General features: G+C 37.6%; 1 protein-coding gene across 4 annotated transcripts in view; it reads left to right on the plus strand.

Moving 5' to 3' along the window:
* ASAP1 (ArfGAP with SH3 domain, ankyrin repeat and PH domain 1) overlaps positions 1–21,109 on the plus strand; it is a 195,445-nt gene that overhangs the window by 147,223 nt on the left and 27,113 nt on the right. For all 4 annotated transcript variants that reach the window (XM_075415544.1, XM_075415546.1, XM_075415548.1 and 1 more), the window contains 9 exons: positions 774–822; positions 6,406–6,569; positions 8,132–8,265; positions 9,341–9,432; positions 10,221–10,407; positions 12,879–12,964; positions 14,671–14,786; positions 17,091–17,158; positions 20,847–20,954. In XM_075415544.1, coding sequence (XP_075271659.1) covers positions 774–822; positions 6,406–6,569; positions 8,132–8,265; positions 9,341–9,432; positions 10,221–10,407; positions 12,879–12,964; positions 14,671–14,786; positions 17,091–17,158; positions 20,847–20,954 — 1,004 coding nt within the window. The remainder of the gene's footprint in view (positions 1–773; positions 823–6,405; positions 6,570–8,131; positions 8,266–9,340; positions 9,433–10,220; positions 10,408–12,878; positions 12,965–14,670; positions 14,787–17,090; positions 17,159–20,846; positions 20,955–21,109) is intronic.

Consider the following 21,109-nt stretch of genomic DNA (forward strand, 5'->3'; position numbering starts at 1 on the left):
CATCTTGGTTTTCCTTCACTGGAAACTTCTGCTTTTTGAGTGCAGTTTGGGCGTTGAGGAAGGCAAGGTGAACCCAATTTCTCTTGTCCTCTTATCCTTCTTTTAAAATATGCTTCTGTTTGTCTGAAACTGGTAGTTAGTTGTCTTCTCAGCGTTAAAGCTTCTCTGATTTCCCTTCTTCCCAGTTTGGTCTGGTATAGCAGATATTTGTATCGATTCTGATCTTTTTGAAAACACTTTTGAAATTAATGAGTCAATTTACTGTTTTCAGTCTTTACATATATAGTAAAGACTACATATAGAACAAAAAATAGTTCCGACATTCTATATTTACAAGGACAGTCTATATTAAACCTTTGAATGTGAGGAACAGTACCCAGTTCATATCTCATCCTTTAGTTAGTAAAAGGAAGTTTCTTAACACAAGCGGAGGGTTAAGTATACAATAGGAACAAATTCATTTTGCCCTTTTCTGCTACTTATGTTTCAGATTTGACTTCAGAAGGGCAAAATTTGATTCATGTGCTTATTTTTCTTTAATATTTCTAGACATAAGACTTTTGAAATACATGCATTTGGTGTAAATCAAAATTCACAATTTCATCTCTTCTTTTTAGAATTATTTTCTATACCTATAAATAAAGTATTAATATTGCTGGTTAAGAGCAACTGCTCTTAAAAGCTGTAGCTGCTAAATAGGTTTAAGTAACAAATGTGTTGATTTTTTAAAATTTATCATGTGCCAAATGAAAAGATGTATTTATTTATTTCAGATAACAGAACATACCACTTTCAAGCAGAAGATGAACAGGAATACGTAGCGTAAGAATGTTCACATTTTTTCAAGTTTATTTTGCCAACAGAGGCGTAAAAAATCACATATAACAGTGGAAATAGTTTTCTTAGTTAATGCGGAGGTAGTGCCTACTGTCTGTTTTATCTGCTGTTGTGAATCTCTAAATGTGAACTATTTTGTGACACGGTATGGGGTGCTCTGAAAACTTTCTAACGTTAAAAAGAAAACAAAAAAAAAAATCCGATCCAACCAAAAAGCTGTGTAGATTGTGTACCCTGCCAGCACATGGTTCGCATGCGGTTGCTTGGCATGATAGAGCAGATCAGGTTATTAGGGTTCAAATGAAATATTTTAAATTCTTCTTAAATCTTCTGTGTCAACCCTCTTTTTGCAGTTACTTCTTTTCTTCCTGATCCAATCTTTTCCTTTAAATTAAAAATAATAAATAGATAAAAGATCTCTATATAACACATAGAACGTATTTACAATATATAGAATATTTATCTTTTCTACTGTAGGTCTAGAAATAAAGAGCAAAGCATATTTCTTTGAGATTTGTGTACTTCAGAATCCAGTAACTTCCTTCATTAATGCATGTTTCCAACCAGATTAGTTCCTTTAAAACAATCTTTCTTCCTGCCATGTCAGAACTACTTCTTGGCCTGAGAACCGTGTACCACTTTTTTTCCTCCTGGATATTGCTCTCGATGTCATTGGAAACACGTTGTGCAGAACACTGCAGTCTAACGCTCATCGCCTGACAATTCTAGGAATAAAGTTGAAGTGAAGGGGGCAGCAAGCCTGAGCCTTCCAGGCTGCCTCATTCTTCAGGACTGTTGTGCTCTTTTGTTGCATGTCCGTATTTGAATGGAAGATTGTGTTGCTCCGTGTGTATTTTAAAGGTGCAGGGAATGTTTGTAGGGTATTTCAGTTGTTTGGTAGCACTGGGGGGCAGTGGCATTGACAGTTCAACATTGGAAGGTGTGAATGAAATGGGAAGGCTGGAGAGTGCTTTGTCATGCAGCTGTGCAGCTGTTTGCTTCCAGAGTCTTCCACAGCTTTATTTTGGCTCTTAGAGTGCAAGGCTGACTTGCTAATCATGCTTACAGGATTCATTCTGGAACTTAATTATTCCAGTAAGTTGCTTAGTCAAGAAGAAAATACTGTTATTTCTGATCAGTAATGCACTTGGTGAGTCAGAAGTTTTTGTGTCTCTGCCTCAAATTAGTTTTTACTATATTTATTGCTTTAAAAGGTGAAGTTGATTTTTTTTTTTTTTTTTTTTTTTTTGTCTTAACGCATGAAGAAGGTAGGGGGAGAATACATTAGTAAGTTAATTCATCTGATTGGCAGGTCAATAAATCTAGTTTAGCTGGCTGCCTGTTGGACTGTTTTGGAATTCCAGGCTAGTTTTGTTTCCCATTAGAACTAGAGTTTCTGTTTGTTAACCACTAACGTCTGATGTATCACTTCAAAGTCCAGTGGCTGAGAAAATGGCTTGTACTGCTATATTTTTATGTTGCTGCGAGTTTAAAAAGTTTCATTTAGCTGAAGACACATTAGTTGCATCCAAGTGTTGGAATACATGCAGACAAACTAAGAGATGCTAAGTGTATTTTGCCTGTGTTGCCACTAATCCACCAACAAAAAGGTATTGTAATGCCACTAGGACAAGTTTCCTGTTTCAGAAAATTACTGAAGTGACCCAAGTAATGGTATGTAATTTGAGATGCACACAGAAACTTACTTGCTTTTTTCTTCAGGAAAATTTGTGCAACATGTTTAGTTAGTTGAAGTTCATGAACCAGAATGTCTGTTAACATATTAATGAAAAACTACGATATAATGGAATGTTCTGTTTTATTTGTGCAGCCACTAGTAGGTCCTAAATAGCTTTATTATCTAATTTGGCATGCAAACAGCACCCTTTGACTTCCAACCTTGTTGATTTAAGAACATTCTGTAGGAGCTGTGTGACATAGCTCCTTGGTTAGAGTTGTCATCCTCTTGTTCTAATTTCCACTTGACTCTTACATGTGTGTCCCTCTCATCCCTTTCTTCTCCATCTTGTTGCGTTTTGTCCACCCAGTTTTAGTGTTGCCTCTGTTCTGCCTTTTTTCCTTTGTGCACCAGTTGAGGAATAAATGCATAAATAGATTTTCAAATGACTTCCCTTCCAGCCTCACATCTAAATAGAGAAAAAAAGCAAGATGCATTTCTTTATACTCTAGTTTAACAGACCTTGCATACGTTGTCCTAGTGATCATTTTAAACTGCTTCCATAAATAGCTCCTCAAACTAATTAAAAAGAATAATAATAAAAAGCAGACAGTTTAAAACACAAATCAGTGATGCCTACATTCTTTTATAGGTCTGTTACTGCTTCCCCTCAAACATTTCCATTAGTCCAGTGCATTTCTTGATTTTTTTTTTTTTTTTTTTTTTAATATTCAGCTAGCTGGCTGTTGACCTCTAATTACTGCTTGACTGGGCTTCAAAATTATCAGTGGACTATTAGTTTCTCTGGTAGATAAAGTACAGCGTGGGGGAGGAAGTGTGTGTATATTTATGTGTGTAAGAAATGTAACCTCAGATCTCTAAAATAACCACATTTATTTTTTTTAATATATACAATAATAGATGCTTTCTAGTTTTTCACAGTTATGAATAGGGCCCAACATACTCTGGACATGACCTTTTAGTTCTTTTCTACTCTTTTTGAAGGTCAAGAGTATATCCATTTCTCTAGGAAAAGCCTGGATTATAAACAAAGCTATATTCAGAAATATTGCTGTGAAGAGACAACGTCTGACTTCAGCCTACTGTTTAGCAGCAGTCTTCAGACGTTTTCTACTTTGGGGAGACTGAGTTGGAAACTCTTGGTACTAGCCGTTGCTTGTTCCATGCAAAAAGTTTTTTTGTGAAAGTTTGAAAATTACTATGCTAGCGTTCTGTGTATGTGCTTACCTGGAAACAACAATGTTGCATTAGGGGTTGTCAGAGGAGACAGAGATATATTTTTATTGCAAACCAAAAAAACTGTGAGCCTTGTTATTTTGGGGGGGGGCTTTTATTGGCTTAAAAATACTGAAGAAAAATGAAGAGGAATCCAAGAGGCCGGTCCACCTGAGGTTAATGAGTACTTCTGTTGCCTTCATTGGATCCAGAAGCCACTCATGATGCCAGATTTTTGTTTAGCGTCATGAGTTTCTTCAAAGCTGGGAATCTCCAGCAAACAAAACGCCTTAAAGGACGATGAGAAACTGCCAAGACACAGAAAAAGAAGTGCAGTAGAAGATTGAACAGCCTATCTTTTTGTATTGGATAGAAGAGAAAGCAGTTCTGCAAGACTTAAGTAATTTTTAAATTATTTGAAAGAACACTACAAAGAGTTGCCAGCAGCTTTTTGACTGTTAGCTTGAGACTGGTGGTATTGTGAAATAAAGCGAATTCGTTGGGGGGGGGAAAAAAAAGGAGGGAAGAAAAAGAGACTAGTGCAGATAAAAAAGGGGGAAAACAGCAGTCGTAAGACAGTATTTTATAAACTGTTGACACTGAGTTAAAATACCATATTTACTGATTTGACTTGTTTACTTTTGAGTGTGCAACTTGCCAGGAAGGCTTGGTGACCTCTGGTAGGTAGGTCAGGGACCAGGGACTTCTGGTATAAATAGCACCAGTCATTAAGAATGGGTGTGTTACTGTGCTGGTGTTAATTGGGTCTTACTGCTGCTGCCTGGGAAGAGCTGATGCGGTGGTGCCTCTTGCTCTGGCTGTCTCGCAGGTGACACCAGTGACATGCAGCCGTGGGCAGCGGGTTCCTTCTAGCTGAGGAAATGCGACCAAAATAAGTTATTGCTCTTATGGTTTAGAAACTCGTAATGTGGAAATCTGTATCAAACTAACTGCTGGCTCAGTCACGTCGTGTTTATTTTAATTGCATCTAATAATTTTTTTAATTATTACTGCGTAGTTGAGTTTTATTCAAATTATGCCTTTTTAACAAACTAATCAAACTGTAACCCTGAAAGAAATTGTCAACAAATGTCAGAATAAATGTTGTCTGTCTGAGTTTAATGATTGTTTTACTCTGTGTGTTTAACACAACATTGCTATAATATTAGAAGCAAGACACTGCTGCCTCTTATTTTTTTAATAACATTGGATTCCATCAGAAAAATTGCAGAAGGATGCCATCTAGTGTGGGTTCTTATATTGTACAATATAACTAGAGAGAGATTCATGTAAATATATTTGTTTTCAGCATGTAAACCATGGAGCAAATTTTTTTCAAATCTTTCAGTTTCTCTTTTATTTTTAAAGTTGATTTCTTAATAATGTTTTAAGCATTTTTCTTTTAAGTAAAAGTTCCCAGTTTATTCTCTGCCCATAAAAATTTAAAAAACATATGTGTATGAAGTATATAATATACAATGCCCATATACCAGTTCAGGCTGTGAGTCTGTATTGCAAGATTATATACATAAATTTACCTCTGAAATCCTTTAAAGTTTCTTTGCAGTATTATTTCAGTGAGAAATTATGAATTTCAGTCTGAAGTTCTGTTAGTTTTAGATGACCATGGCCATTTTAGCACATTTCAAAGGATTGATGGTTGCAGATAATTGTGATATTGTAAACAGGAGATGGCTTGAGGACATGGCCAATTTAGAATATTTCTGTGTAAGAAATGTGTATTTGCAGCAGATCTAAAAACATCTAAAATCCCTGTACCTGGGAGGATTCTTTTTTTAACTTGGTCTTTTTCTAAATTAGGCAAAACTGCATCTGCAATGTGCTTGTCCTTAGTATAACCACTTTCCCTGTCTTACTTCCACCTGTAGGGCAGCAGCCAATGAGAGGTTTTTTGTTTGTTTTTAATTAAAACCTTACCGTGTAAACAAAAACTTGGGGAGTGGTTGAGGGTGGGGGGAACTAGTGCCTGAAATGTCATTAAAGAGCCTTGATTTGTTGCAGTCAGCAGTTACTCTTAAAATTTTATGTTGGCTATCAATATTGTTACTCTCCTGTCGTCTTCTCTTCCTTACCCCGGTTGTTGCCATGGCAATTTTCATTAATTTGGACATTACAATCTGACTCTGATTAGTGCACCGAGACCTGCATTTTGAAAGGCAACTACACATCAGCACATTCAAAAATGTGCTTGCTGTCTCCTCTATGAAGAGAGAGATGCACACTGGAGAAAGTAGTGGTTATAATTTTCTCCTTTAATAATGGGATAGACTTCAGGAAGATATTAGGCACCTCCTTTAAAGCAGTTACATTTACAGCAGCTTAATTGCACCCTTTCTCTTCCACAGCTTCTGCTCATTTGAGGAACCTGAGAACTGTACTGCTTTGACTTCAAAATTGTTCACCAAAGGGAGATTAGAATTAAGACCTTTTCTCTGTGTCTTTTCTCATTCTTACTTACGTTTTCTCAGTTCTTTCCTTCCCGTCTCTCAATTTTCCCCCACTCGGTCTCCCCCACAAGGCAGTCCTTCCCCATGTTCCCACTAATAATTTGTTCCTGGCAAGCGTTCTACAGTTTATAGATTAACTTGTATTTGCAAATGCAGATCTTCATTAAGGTCTTTATCTTGTGCTAGGTGGATATCAGTGTTGACTAACAGCAAGGAAGAAGCATTAAATATGGCATTCCGTGGAGAGCAGAGCACAGGGGAAAACAGTTTAGAGGATCTGACAAAAGCCATTATTGATGACATACAGAGATTACCCGGCAATGAAGTCTGTTGTGATTGTGGCTCACCAGGTATCTCAATTTGTTAATGTCATCAACTTCTTGTTGGGAGCAAAGTAATTTCTTTAAAGAAATGTTTGTAGAGTGCAAACTAATTTTCTAAGTGATGTGTTGACCAGTCTTCAACCTGTTTTTAAAAGAACAAATATGACTTTCATACGTTAGTCCCGTTTAATTCACTAAAATATTTTTGTGTGTTGTCTGTGCTTACTTCCAGCAGTTCAAGCCCCTCTGGAGTTTGAACTGTTCTTGTTGCACTGTCTCTAGATGCTTGTTGCACTTGAATGGAAGTTGCTTGGCATCACTGATCCTGTGCATGCTACTAAGTAGAAGTGAGTAATGCTTAGACAATGATTGTGGAAAAATTGACCTGGCCAAGGTCTTACTCTGAGGTTTTATCTTGGCATGAGACTACTGGAATTGCAGCATCAAAATTATTCAGATGCGGACGTAGTAGTCTTGTGCAAAGAATGAGACTCAGAGTTTGAATCCTATCAGGTTGTATCTTCAGAAGTACAGAGTTACAGGTCAGTTTTATGTCGCTTAGAGCTTGAGAAGAGTCAGCTTGTCACAGAACTGCTGAATCGATGTGGTAGTTGGCAGCTGTTGCAGCTGTCGCATCTAAAGAGACACTTCGAGAAGGTGATGTTCATTTGGAACTGAGTAGGTAGTATGTATCTTGAGGGTGCTTACTGACGCAGGACTGATCCAAATAAGAAATACCTAGATAAAAATACAAAGTGGAATATGATTGTGTCAAATCCTGGAATTGGTTCATTCAACTATTTTATCGTGTAAAGCTATAGAAACTTTGGATTACCGTTCTCATTCATCTTTTAATTCAGAGTGAAGTTTTAAGTTTTGCTCCTGCACCCCAGCTTGCTGCTTTAAAACTCTTGACTGAGCGTTTTATCAGTTACTATTTAAGATCAAGGAAGAGATGAATTTGAAGACATGTATGTACACAAGAGATGTCTGGAGCTTTTCCTTTTCCTTAAAAACTGGTCTTCCTTCTTATGTAACATTCATAGTATACAGTCTAGTCAAATGCTACATTGCAGATCTCATCCATGACAGCAATTATTTATTTTTTTGCTGGACTATCCAGGGTTTTTTAAATTGTCTGCAACATAGTACTTTTTTTACATGTTGGAAAACACCGTTGTTAATCTTTTATGAAGAAAGACTATTTAAACCTTAAGAAGTAAAGATTAAAACTTCAGAGGTTGCCAACAGTGGAATTTAGGAGATCTGTTCCTTTTAAAAACAGGAAACAAAAGCTTTAAATTCTTTCTACAAGAAACAAATCCTAAATGTATTCAAATATGGTAATTCAGTATGGATTTATAAATTTAAATTCAGTGCCTTGGGGACTCTCCAAAAAAATTCCTTTGGTTGCAATTTGTGGCTAAATTTGCACTGCAGTTTGGACAAAATTATGGAATATTCTTTGTTTATTTTCATTTGTTAAAACATTAAATGAAGAATTATTTCAGAATACATTGGGATTTCTTACTGCCATCAGAAACCTCTTCTTGGACTTCGATTAAATATTTTATTTTTCAATTCTACAGATCCAACATGGCTATCAACTAATTTGGGCATTTTAACCTGCATTGAGTGTTCTGGAATACACAGAGAAATGGGTGTCCATATTTCTCGAATCCAGTCTTTGGAATTAGACAAATTAGGGACGTCTGAACTCTTGGTAAGTTTCTTTAATTTGGATTTCTTTTTCTAGTCAAATGCTGACCTGTGTATAGGAAACATTCAGGTGTATAATTTACAGTTAGTTTTTTTTCAAGGTATGGATTTTGCAGAATGTCTCCTTCATATTTTTTACAGTCTTATGGGAGGGCTTTTAGTATTATGTATTATTGATGCTTTTGACCACTTGTCACTTCTCCATTTCATTTCTTGAGGTTTTGCAGAATTAACATTGACATCTGTTGTCATTAGTGCCTTCAGAATGTTGCGTCTTGTTAGTTGATCTTGACCCTAAACCAGGACAGTCTAAAATCTCATGTGATTAAAAAAAAGAAAGCTAAATTAACTTGACAAGTGAGAATGACTATTTCTAATTTTGAGGGAAAAATGTTGGATGAATCTTTTAATTTGATGGAAGAAACCCTGTAAAATTAAAGTTATGAAAGGAGTTTGATGTAAGACTACTAAAAAAAAAAAAACCAACCAGGAAGAAAAAAATACAAACAAAAAAAATCCAGTTACAGCAGGTTTATCTTTCCAACTGTGTTTGGCCTGTGAGAAGAGACTTGTTACAGAAGCTTTGTATGGGAAAATTGAGAGAAGATAGATGGCAATTCAGGATTTGTGTATAGGTTTAACATTAGCACTAGTTACTCTTTTGAAATCTTGAGTTATTCATAGAGTTACTATTTATTTAGATCAAATTTTGCTAAGCATGGATTTCCAGTAGGTCTGAGCTTCTTTCCTAAAGTAACTTCCTGATCAGTGGACTAGTACTCTTGCAATGTTCATGCTGCCAGTTCCTCATTCTGGTTTTATACTGGAAGCAGATTGTCTTGAAATACAAATAATTAGCTGTGACTGTAGAGCCTATTGTACAAGTTCTGGGATGACAACATTCACACTTCAAAATATTTTTTAATTGCTTTATATTTAAATGCTCTAATTTTACAATCCTGTGTGTTCCATCTCTTATTAGTAAGTGTGGAAAATGCATGTTAATAGTCCATTTTTTAGGTTGCTGTTACACTCAAAAAAACCCCACACTAATTTTTTTTCATTTGATCTTATTGCAGCTGGCCAAGAATGTAGGAAATACTAGTTTTAATGATATTATGGAAGGGAATTTACCTAGTCCTTCACCTAAACCCAGTCCATCAAGTGACATGTAAGTTTTCAATCTCTAAATTCTTTACCATTAAGTTTACTGTGGAATATATATGTGACATAAAATGTCTTAAACAGTAACCAAGCCAGAGGAGGGGTAGCATGGCAGAAGACTGGGATTTTTTACTCCAGTTGTGGAGTTTTAGAAGTTCAGTCTCTTGTCATATAGTCAGATTTTAGCTGTCTCAGCTTCTCAGTGTAGAAAACTTTCAGTATTCATTATTTTGAACCTGGAATGCTTTTGAGTTTTGTAGTATACCCTTGAGTGATAAGCACAGTTTGACTAAATGAGGCTAGCTTCAGGTACTGCCTTGAGACAGTGACGAGCTTTTTCTTCCTTTGCTTGGTGTAGGAGTTCTACAGAGAACATAAAAGGTGTGGTTTTGTCACAGGAGACCTCTTAACCTATTATGCTGTTTTCTAGCTGACTTAGTATTTTTTCTTTTATCCTGTTTTTAGCATGTTTTTCATGCTTATCCTGTTTTTAACATGTAGATAGGTTTCCATGAGAAATCACACTTCAGGCTTTGTTTTTTCCTTGGTCTTAGTCCCTAGAGTCAGTGTAATTTTCGTGTGTAACAAGGCGGCAGGATAAAATTGAATATGTACTTTCTTTTGGGCTTGTTTGCAAGAAAGACATGTTTTATAATGATAAATAACACAGTCTTTATCTGATCGTTTTCCTCTTTGCTCCTCAGCTCCTGAGTTAGGCAAGGTGATTTTAAATATATATCATTGACCCGTTTTTCTAAAAACTTCTAACCTAAGCTCTATTTTCACACCCCACAGGACGGCACGCAAAGAATTTATCACTGCTAAATATGTAGATCATAAGTTCTCTAGGAAGACTTGTGTATCTGCAGCAGCTAAACTGAGTGAATTACTTGAGGCTGTCAAATCCAGGGATTTACTTGCACTAATTCAAGTCTATGCAGAGGGGGTAGAGCTAATGGAGCCACTGTTAGAGCCTGGACAGGTAAGCTTATCAGGTAAACAAGGCAGAGTATTTTAAATAAATGTGTATTTGCAAAATGTCCAGGACCTGGGACTGCTGCTTTAGATGCTAAAACAAGAGAAATAACAGATTAAAATGGTGCATTTTTTATTTCTTTTCTTAATGTGGCATCCTTGTGGGGAGGGAGAAGACTCTAAAGGAGTGTGAAATGCAATAGTAATGTCATACACTGTTCTAGGTGCAGCTGTAGTATGTTGAAAAGCCCCTGTTCCGCAATAGGTTCCTTTTGGGAGAAGGCCCAAAGAGAGAGGGATTGACTTGATAACCCGGGGCCACCTGGTATCACAGGCAGTATCATATCTGATTTTAAAATAGTTGCTGAAGGAACACTTTATTGACTGTATACAAATCTCTGTTTATATGAGGAAAGAGTAAATCTGATGCCTTCGCAGCCTCTGATGAAACAATTACAGAAGTGCAATTTCTTTCAAATAGGAAGAGATTTTTTTTTTTTTTTTTTTTTTAAATAAAGTTGCCAATACTTGATCTTCCTTCTGAAGTCAGTAACAGTTTTTCGGAAAATCAGTGCAGATTGACCTCAGGTATCCACATAGAAATGTTGCTCACGAGCCACAGAACTTGTTTTTATAGATAATTAAAGCAGTGTAACCGCTTGGTTGGCAATATTTTCTCCCATTTCTTTTGAACCCAACTTAGACAGATCTCAGAGAATGTTTTCAACAAGTTCTGTGAAAATAGCTAACTTGGCAAAGGACAGAGTGCCTGTCTGTATCTAGTGGAGGGAGTAAGTTCAATCTAGTCTTAGTGCCCGAGATACCGCAGAGTGCTTATCATGGAAACACACTGAAAATTCTCTAACTGCACGGTAGATTTTCTATATTTGTCATCCATAGCAGTTACCAGAGAACTAGCTCCTTAGTGTTTCTCAGCTATTACAATCAGTGATAGCTAGAAAGGTATGAACACTGAGTGAAATGTAGTCTGCAGTTAGGACATTTGTAGCAGCATTCTCCACTGTAAATTCTATGATGTTTAATAAAGTCATGTATTTTTGAAAGTTGTGACTTTAATTCTAAATATCCAGACTGTAATATGTTTTTTTTTTAAATGCCTTTTATGATCAATAGCAGTTAATGATGTCTGGTTTTAGATTAATTTCTCATGCAACTTTTAAACTCAATTAACATTTGTATTTTTATTTAAATGTAGTAATGCATATTTTGTAAGTATAAAAATAAAGTATGAGTCCGTTTAAGTTCAGCAAGGGAAAATCCTGTATCTGGGGAGGAACAAACCTGTGCACCAATATATGCTGGGAACCACCCAGTAGGAAAGCAGCTTTGCAGAAGACATGGGAGTCCTGGTGGACACTAAGTTGAACATGAGCCAGCAGTGTGCCCTTGAAGCAAAGAAGGCCAATGGTATCCCAGGCTGCACTAGGCAAAGTATTACCAGCAGGTCGAGGGAATTGATCCTTCCCCTCTGCTCAGCAATGGTGAGGCCACAGCTGGAGTACTGTATCCAGTTCTGGGCTGGAGAGACTTGGACATACTGGAGAGAGTGCAACAAAGGGCCACAAAGACATGTAACAGTCTGGAGCAGGTGATGTACGAGGAAAGGCCGAGAGATCTGGGACTGTTCAACCTGGAGAAGAGAAGGCACAGAGGCATCTTATGAATGTATATAAGTACCTGAAGTGAGGGTGCAAAGAAGACTGAGCCAGGCTCTCTTCAGTGGTGCCCAGTGACAGGACCAGAGGTCATGGGCATAGACTGAAACACAAGAGGTTCCCTCTGAACATCAGGAAACTTTTTTTTTTTTTAAATTGTGTCAGTGATCAAGCACTAACACAGGTTGCCCAGGGAGGTTGTGGAGTCTCCATCCTTGGAGACATTCAAAAGCCATCTGGACGTGGTCCTGGGCAACTGTCTCTAGGTGGCCCTGCTTGGGCAGGGAGGTTGGACTGGATGACCTCCACACATTCCCTCCAACTTCAACCAAATCTGTGATTCTGTAAGACATATAGTGTATGCAGCACTATGATTTTTGTGGATTTTTTTCCCCTGGTTTTGTAGGAAGTAATGTTGTGGCTATGCTTGGTGCTCACCAAAGTGTCATAAAGCAATAAGTACTGTAAACTTGCTCAGTATTCCTTTACAGGATACCCTTCAGTTACTAGTAGCCAAAATGGTTAAAGGCTTCTCAGGATTGTTACACCCAGTTGGGAAAAAAAAGGAAGACTGGTTTCGAGAAAGCTATGATCTCAGAAAGTGTGATGTCGTTTCCTTTGCAGCACATAGTGTCTTTTAGAGATCAGAAAGGCAGTAACTGTTTTGGTCATAATTACCTAATATTTTCTTGTTGAAGGACTTGTTGTAAAAGAGTAAGTGATATATATGTCAGTGGGTCTGATGTTATAAGCTTTGCAGAAATAAGATACAAAGATCTAACTTCTATTTACATGTGTTTAGGAGCCAGGTGAAACAGCACTTCATTTAGCAGTCCGGACTGCTGACCAAACCTCTCTCCATCTGGTTGACTTCCTTGTACAAAACTGGTATGGATTGCTCATTTTTCATTAAATTGTAGATGTTCAAAGCTATCCTTGCTGTGCTTTGGACAGTGTTTGCTCATCGCTTACAGTTGTTCTCCTTAGATGTGTTTCAAAAGAGCATAATTTAATACCTTGAGTTGACCTTTGTGCTCCTAGTGAGTAGAGAGAGGGAAAGAAGTGTACATTAAAAACATAGAAAGCAGTTGTATAAAAATAGTTTTTCCTTTCTTCCTATGTAGAGGAAAAGGGAGCATTGATTTAGAACACAGGACAGCATGAAACAATGCAAACGAATAGTTCAGGTAAAGAGGGGATGACAAGTAAGCATTCCAAATATGGGACACATGCAAAGAATTGTAAGAGTACAAAACAGGGATCTTTTCAGGAAATTGTGCATAGAAGCTAGATTAACTATTAGAACACCATTTTCAAAGTCAATAAACTGTATTAAAGGTATTGAGGGCATAATCTTTGTAACTAGTCATTTTCAACATCTAGTTTATTGGCTGAGCTATTCTTTGTTGTCAAAAGTTGTGTTCATAGAAGTGAAAAACCTTAATGAAAACATTTTATTTAAAAAAATCAAATGGTACAGTGGTACAACATTTTTTTTACATATATTTCACAATATAAGTAATGATTAAATGAGATCAGTTCCAGTCTGCTTCCATAGTATGCTATTAAGTGAAAGCAGCAGCAGTCGCTTGCTGTGTCAGATGGTGTTTTTTGCAGAACAATGAGAGGTTTTGGGAAACGCAGAGGACTCATCCCAACTTGCTTGAGCTGGCGGGGGGACAGCTTGAGAATTTTTAAAACTTTTTTTGTTTTTCACTGGGCATAGCAAGTCATATCTGCTATTGAAATGCAATGAATACTTCTTTCTTTTCCTTCCCCTCTCTAATAGTTTCTGTAGCGTTGTATATAGGGAGTGTTGGAGAGAAAGTTTGATCTTCTGGTAACAGCACAGACTTGGAATCCATGTTCCTGACACCATCTCTTGGCCTGTGGGGATGAGCTGTGTGGCCTGCTCTTAAACTTTGTTCTACCACTACTCCTTCATGTTAAATGGAGTGCTGACTACTGTAGGAGTGTTATTAAAGTAAAAAGTACAATAAAAAATAAGTGACTAATATTTGCAAGTTGTTTGAGGTCATAATTTGAAAAATGTTTTAGAAGTCCACATTATTATTTTGAGCATTATTGAAGGATTTATTATTTTGGATGATTGTTTAAAATTATTTTGTTTAGTTATGAAACTTCATAGTTTCTGCAGACAGTTATCATCTTTTACGTGTTTCTGTCAGCTGTCTGTGTTTATTATCTATATTACAGATACTTTTTATTGGGCTAATTTAGCATGTTTGAAAAAGAAACTCCAGTAAGTGGCAGGTGGAAAACTACTGCCATGACCTTACAAAAAATTGGGCTTGAATTTTTGAGTTTCTCTTTTTTTTCCCCCTTTTTTTTTTTCTCCATCAACATCTATAGCTGCTTCCTCCTTTTCAGCCACAGCTCAGGTTCCAGTATGCTTGGAACTATTCTGAATAGTCTTTGAAAGTAATGTTTAATTTCAAAATATTTCTTTCTCCCTCCATTTCCTATTTGTCTAGTAAAGTATTTATGCATTTATTATTTGTAGGGATGCTAGATCTAAAATGAATAGCACAGCTTACTGTACTTTTCTTCATCGTTTTTTCTTTTGTGTTTAGTGGAAACCTGGATAAGCAAACAGCATTGGGTAATACAGTTCTACACTACTGCAGTATGTACAACAAGCCTGAGTGTTTGAAATTGCTTTTGAGGGGGAAGCCAACTATTGATGTAGGTAAGGTCGTTATTTAAAACTGAGAAACAAAGATTTCCTAAATTTTTTTCCATTATTTTAACCACTTTTATTTATGTCCCACTGTGTTAAGTGAACTTCTAAAAGGAAAAATAAAACTGTATTAGAAAGATGAAGACTATATCACCAACAAGCCTAAAGGAAGCATTCAGTTAAGAAACAGAACTGAAATTCTAATAAGATAATAATGACAAAAATTTTCTAATACGAGATACTAATGGCAAACCCTGTTTTTTTCTGAAGAGTTTTATTTCTGATGCATTGTAAATGTCCTGGAATTTAGGTTTGTTGTGTATATTGTAAAATTCATCTAGTACTTGTATGTTATAGTGCTTCAAATGGCTACTCACATTAATTCCACTCTAGATGTAGGTGGGCTTTGTGTACACAACAGTTAATTCTTCTTTTAATATTAATGTCAGTTGGCACTGCGGCTTCACCCAGCATGCCCTGGCCACCACTGTGGCTGATTAGGAAGGGATTAGCTTTCTCAGCTGCCTTGCTGCTTCTGTTTGCCGTCTACATATGTGAGAGATGTATAACACTTGCTGTACCTAACTCAGTCCATTTTTCATCATAATTTAGCGAAAGTTTAATCAGAAATAGTACCTCTGTAAACCGTTTGCTCATGCTTTGGATAATCTCTCATATACTAGATGTCGTCCTTTCCCTGCCATATTTTGAGAATTAGGAATGAATTCCATGAATCCAGCTTCTCAGGCTCAGGAGCTAAATGTCATCAGCATGCCTATAAAACATTTGCATTCTGTCAGTTCTAGGTATAGGAGGAAGGGTATGAACTTTTATTTCTCCCTCTTTCTTTATAGCTATCATATCATTTTCCTCCACTGCTCAGTAAAAAAACTTGCAGGAATTTAAGTTCATAACTCAGTGGCAGAAGTCATTTGTTTCCTTCGCTTTTTCGTATATCTTTAGAATATGTCCTAATACTATCATAAGTCAAAAAATGTCATGTGACCTTTTTTAGCAGATATATGCCTAATTAAGAAAATGGGAGAGCTGTCTGAACAAGCTTAATTGTGTTTCTTGGTCCTTACATTGAACCATCTCCTAGGTAGATGCCAGAAGAGTGTTCTTATTCTTACCTTTTTGATATTTTTGTCAATTTCTTTTTAATGCTCTCACATAGGAACTGTGTATCTTCTTTGTACCTTGAAACATCAGGTTTATACTTAGAGGCTGAAAGTTTGGAATTTATGTAGTCTCTTAAGCTAGCTGTGTGTTAACTTGAGTGAAGAAATACTATATGTTCATTCCTTTTTATATTAAAACTCCTGAACCATCTCAGATAGACCTTTCCATAAGGAGTCCTCCTTCTTCTAGGGAACTTAATTCTTTCACCTTCTTAGGCCTTTCTAGATGACTGCTTTGTATTTTCTGGAATTCATAACTGATATTCTATATGTAATATTACACATAGATATATTTGCTTATGAGACCTCAGTTTGACTGTTTTCAGTTCCCATCACAGAAATGCTTTACAATCTGGATGGGGTGTAGAGCATACTCTGTTGCAGCTCCGTGACATTTCCAGCTATACTGTAAGAATGAATTTTACCTGAGGTTTGTCCACATGAGTTTGGGGTGTGGGGTTGTTTTTGTTTCTTGAGACTTGCTACTGAGCATCTAGGAACGGTCCCATTAGCTGTTCTGCCAGAGGACCTGCTAGAGTGCTGCGATACCGCCTTCTTTCTAATCAGGCAGTATTTTCAAATGTAAAACATATTATAGACTTTTTATAAAGACAAAACAGCTAGAAAGTATTAAAGTTATTCTTGTTCAAATGTCATCTTAGACTAGGGCTTCTGTTTTCAGATTCAGACTTCAAGCTGCTACCTGTTAATCAAAGTAAGACATGCTTGGATCAACATTTGCTTTTTTTTTTTTTTAATCTTAGAATAGTTTTCTTTTTTAAGCTATCTTACCCTTTCTGTTTGCTTTTCCTGCTTATTCATGTGAGAGTTTTACTGGCAAAGCAGTTGAGCGGAGATTGAAATGACTAAATTTCTTTATATTCTCGGCTAGGATGGTTAGGAGGGATTTGGGAACTGTCCCAGCAGATGCTACTATTCAGAAAGAACCTGATGATACATGAAATGCATGAGCACTTAGGGTGGAATCTGAAAGAGCTGCAGCTGCTATAGAGTAAATAAATGTTTTTGATCACTTTTAGATGTTACTCTGCTACAAACAGTGAAACTTAATGAATTGATTCTTTAGACATGTCAGAGAATCATTCTTTTTTTTTTATTGTTCATTTTGTAGTAAACCAAGCTGGAGAGACGGCTCTGGACACAGCGAAAAGAGTGAAAGCTGTCCAGTGTGAGGAACTGGTAAGAACCGGGGCGGAGGGGGGGCAGAAGGAAGAGGTTGGGGGGGGGCATGTTTACTTCTTTGAGGATGTGATCTACTTAAGATATTGTTACCACTGAATCTCAAACTTGGTATTGCTGCCAGCTGGCTGTAGGCTGATCTGAAGGCCCTACCATCGATGAATATTTTCTAACTTCAAAACACAACAGTCATTTCCTTTGTAGCAGTTAAAGATCTTACTTCTCTGAAAGTACTTAGTTATTTTGACCAGCGTATTCGAAGACCTTAAATACCGGAAGGTCAGGTATTTGAATACCTAATAATGCGTCATTCATGGACATTTGGGCTTCATCACCTCAGAAGTTATTACAGACATTTCTATCAGGAGTACAAAACACTTGCTGAAATATTAAGTCACAGAATGTTCGGGGTTGGAAGGGACCTCTGGGGATCATCTAGTGCAACCCTCCTGCCGAAGCAGGGTCACCTAGAGCAGGCTGCACAGGACCTCGTCCAGGCAGGTCTTAAATAACTCCAGAGAAGGAGACTCCACAACCTCTCTGGGCAACCTGTTCCAGTGCTCCGTCACCCTCAGAGGGAAGAAGTTCTTCCTCATGTTCAGCTGGAACTTCCTGAGCTTCAGTTTGTGCCCATTGCCCCTTGTCCTGTCGCTGGGCACCACTGAGAAGAGTCTGGCCCCATCCTCTTCACACCCACCCTTCAGATATTTATAGGCATTTATTAGGTCCCTTCTCAGCCTTCTCTTCTTCAGGCTAAACAAGCCCAGCTCCCTCAGCCTCTCCTCATAGGAGAGATGCTCCAGTCTCCTCATCATTCCTCGTAGCCCTCCGCTGGACTCTTTCCGGTAGTTCCTCACCTTTCTTGAACTGGGGAGCCCAGAACTGGACACAGTACTCCAGATGGGGCCTCACTAGGGCAGAGTAGAGGGGCAGGAGAACCTCCCTCGACCTACTGGCCACACTCCTCTTGATGCACCCCAGGATCCCATTGGCCTTCTTGGCAACCAGGGCACACTGCTGCCTCATGGTTAACCTGTCGTCCACCAGGACACCCAGGTCCCTCTCCACAGAGCTGCTCTCCAGCAGGTCCACCCCGAGCCTGTACCAGTGCATAGGGTTGTTCCTTCCCAGGTGCAGGACCCTGCACTTGCCCTTGTGGACTTTCATCAGGTTCCTCTGCGCCCATCTCTCCATCCTGTCCAGGTCACGCTGAATGGCAGCACAGCCTTCCGATGTATGCACCACTCCTCCCAGTTTGGTGTCATCAGCAAACTTGCTGAGGGTACATTCTAACTCTTCATCCAGGTCATTGCTGAAGAAGTTAAACAAGACTTGGCCCAGTACTGACCCCTGAGGGACACCACTAGTTACCGGCCTCCAACTAGACTCAGTGCTGCTGATGACAGCCCTCTGAGTTCTGCCATTCAGCCAGTTCTCAATCCACCTCACCGACCACTCATCCAGCCCACACTTCGTGAGCTTCCCTAGGAGGATGTTATGGGAGACTGTGTTGAAAGCCTTGCTGAAGCTGAGGTAGACAACATCCACTCCTCTCCCCTCATCTACCCAGCCAGTCTGTCAAGACCTTTTAGGTCTGGATCTTTCTTTGACTTTTCTTGCTTTGGCTTTTTCCAGTTTTTTAATGGGACAGATAGTTCAGAGATGGTGCAAGTCCTCTTACAAGGAGAATTGAAATAACTTGAAATTAACCCTTCTGAAAGGAGAAAGAAGCAAAAGTATAATGTCTGGAAGTTAGGGTATCAGAAAATATAAGACACCATCTTTTGTGAGACTTTGTCCCTCTACTGAACATGATCAGAGGAAAAGCTTCCTGAAATTTTGAGAATGTGTGAGTGATGTTAAGGGACGTCACTCAAGAAAAGAACTGGAGTTCAATAAAGGTGCTGAGGTTAAGGAATTTTCACAGGTACTGCCCTGAAGCCGTTAGCCTGAACTAAGGATTCTATGTGAGACCACAGTCTTGTTTGTTCTTAGCCCTCCAGGGTGCCTCTCACCAGATGCATTTAGCAGGCAAGCAAATTCAAGCACCATGGAGAGATTAGAAAGTGTAAGTAGTGTGGCAGTTTAACATTCAGGACAAAACCAGAAGAATTTACATAACAGTTGTCACTTGCTGCTTAATTCTATTTCTCAGAACTTTTTTGCCTCATTTTGATGATCCAAGGAGGATATCTACTTTTTCTCTGCAGTTGGTAATTTTAATGTCTTTCCTTTGACAATTGGAAGCTCTTGCCATGTGTTAATTAATTATTGCATAATCAAGAGAGCTTGTCCTTCACAAATCAGAATAATTTTGCATATTTCTGGAGATGCACGTCAACACTTTGCTTTGGTTGATGAGGTGGTACTCTCACTGACTTCTCAGTTACTCCCGTGTCTGCTGTGTAAGTACGGCTTCCAGTGCTTTGAGTATTCTGTCAGCTGGAAAGCAGGTCAGCTGTACAACACACAATTGGTATGGATTGCTTTTTTCTTTGCAGTGTATATTTAATAAAGTAACATCTGATCTGCCATTAATGTGGACCAACTGATTGTGTTATAGAACAAACAAAAACAAAGTGGATGTTATCCGTGAGCTTATCTAGCAGTTAATTGTTTCAATTATTGTAATCGAAATTCCACTAATACCTCACTGATTATTTCAGTTAACTATAATAGACCATTTACGCATTTTGTCTTTTTTTCATTTTTGAAGAGGAAAATTATTTATGCATTTTTCTCAAAAGTGGCAATGAAATAAGACTGAGAGTAAAAAAGAAATACAAGTAAGCACATTGTTTACTGTGGCAATAAAAAGGTACAAAATAAATATCTAGATGTTTGCAATATGGTAGATGTACTAAGCTAATTTCTGTTTTATAGCTGGTGTCTGAACTGTATAATTAAATTAAATTTCAACTCAAGTGGGTCCATTAATACTTACATAAGAGATTGAAAAAACTTTTTTTTCTTTCAAATTTTCTTTTGGGAAGGTGGTTAAAGGCTCTCCTGAATCAACTAGTACTAAGCAGACTACATTTCAAAGGATGTGAAGGAATAAATAATGATGAGAAATCTAAGCACTGAGAAGGAGAATTTATCTCCTCAGAATAGCCATGAACTGCAATTTTCCTTTTTGCTGATTATTGAAGTACTAGATTTTTAAAGAATGTGAATAAATTATTTGGGCTGGCAAAGTAGAGGAATTTTGTGCATAAGACACATTGGCCTCATCCAGTGAGAGGGAGGGAAATATTTAAATAAAGGATATAGGCCTTTTATTTTTTATTCCACAAGGACTGTGATTTTGGGGAGGGGTAATAGTTGTGCATACTGGAGTTTATAAATAGGTTTTGCCTTTCTGTTTTGGAAAGTAGGGCTCCAGATGCATTCTGCTTCTGCTTTTGTGCATGTACCTTCTCTTCATGTCATCTTTTCAACTGCGTGTCACACATGGCAACTTCTGCCCATTTTGAGAAAATCTTCCCTTTTTGCCTTTTAGCTGTTTTTCTACACCTTAAACAATTGAAGGATGTTTGTGTGATTGCCCTGGAATTGTTTCTTTTTAATGTCTGGAAAAGCTTTAAACCTATAAATATTTCAGTTTTATTGCTTGCTGTTACAAAACTAACTTCGTTGACACCAGAGGAACAGGAAGTATTTTAATGAGAATTGTTATTTTTTTCAGCTTTCTCAAGCCAAGGCAGGAAAGCTAAACCCACACGTCCATGTAGAGTATGAGTGGAATCTTCGGCAGGAAGAAATTGATGAAAGTGATGATGACTTAGATGATAAGGTGAGCATGAATTACTGATACAGCTTTGCATAAGAACCTTCAAAATTTCTGTTCAGTGGAAATGAATGGAAATTAGAGACCCAGTTTAACATTTTTTTTCTTACAGATTTTTTTTGGTGGGGAAAAAGCTAGTTTTGAGGCCTGTATTAAAGACT

Source organism: Opisthocomus hoazin, chromosome 3 (assembly GCF_030867145.1).
Source record: "Opisthocomus hoazin isolate bOpiHoa1 chromosome 3, bOpiHoa1.hap1, whole genome shotgun sequence".
In the NCBI taxonomy this organism is placed as follows: Eukaryota; Metazoa; Chordata; class Aves; order Opisthocomiformes; family Opisthocomidae; genus Opisthocomus; species Opisthocomus hoazin.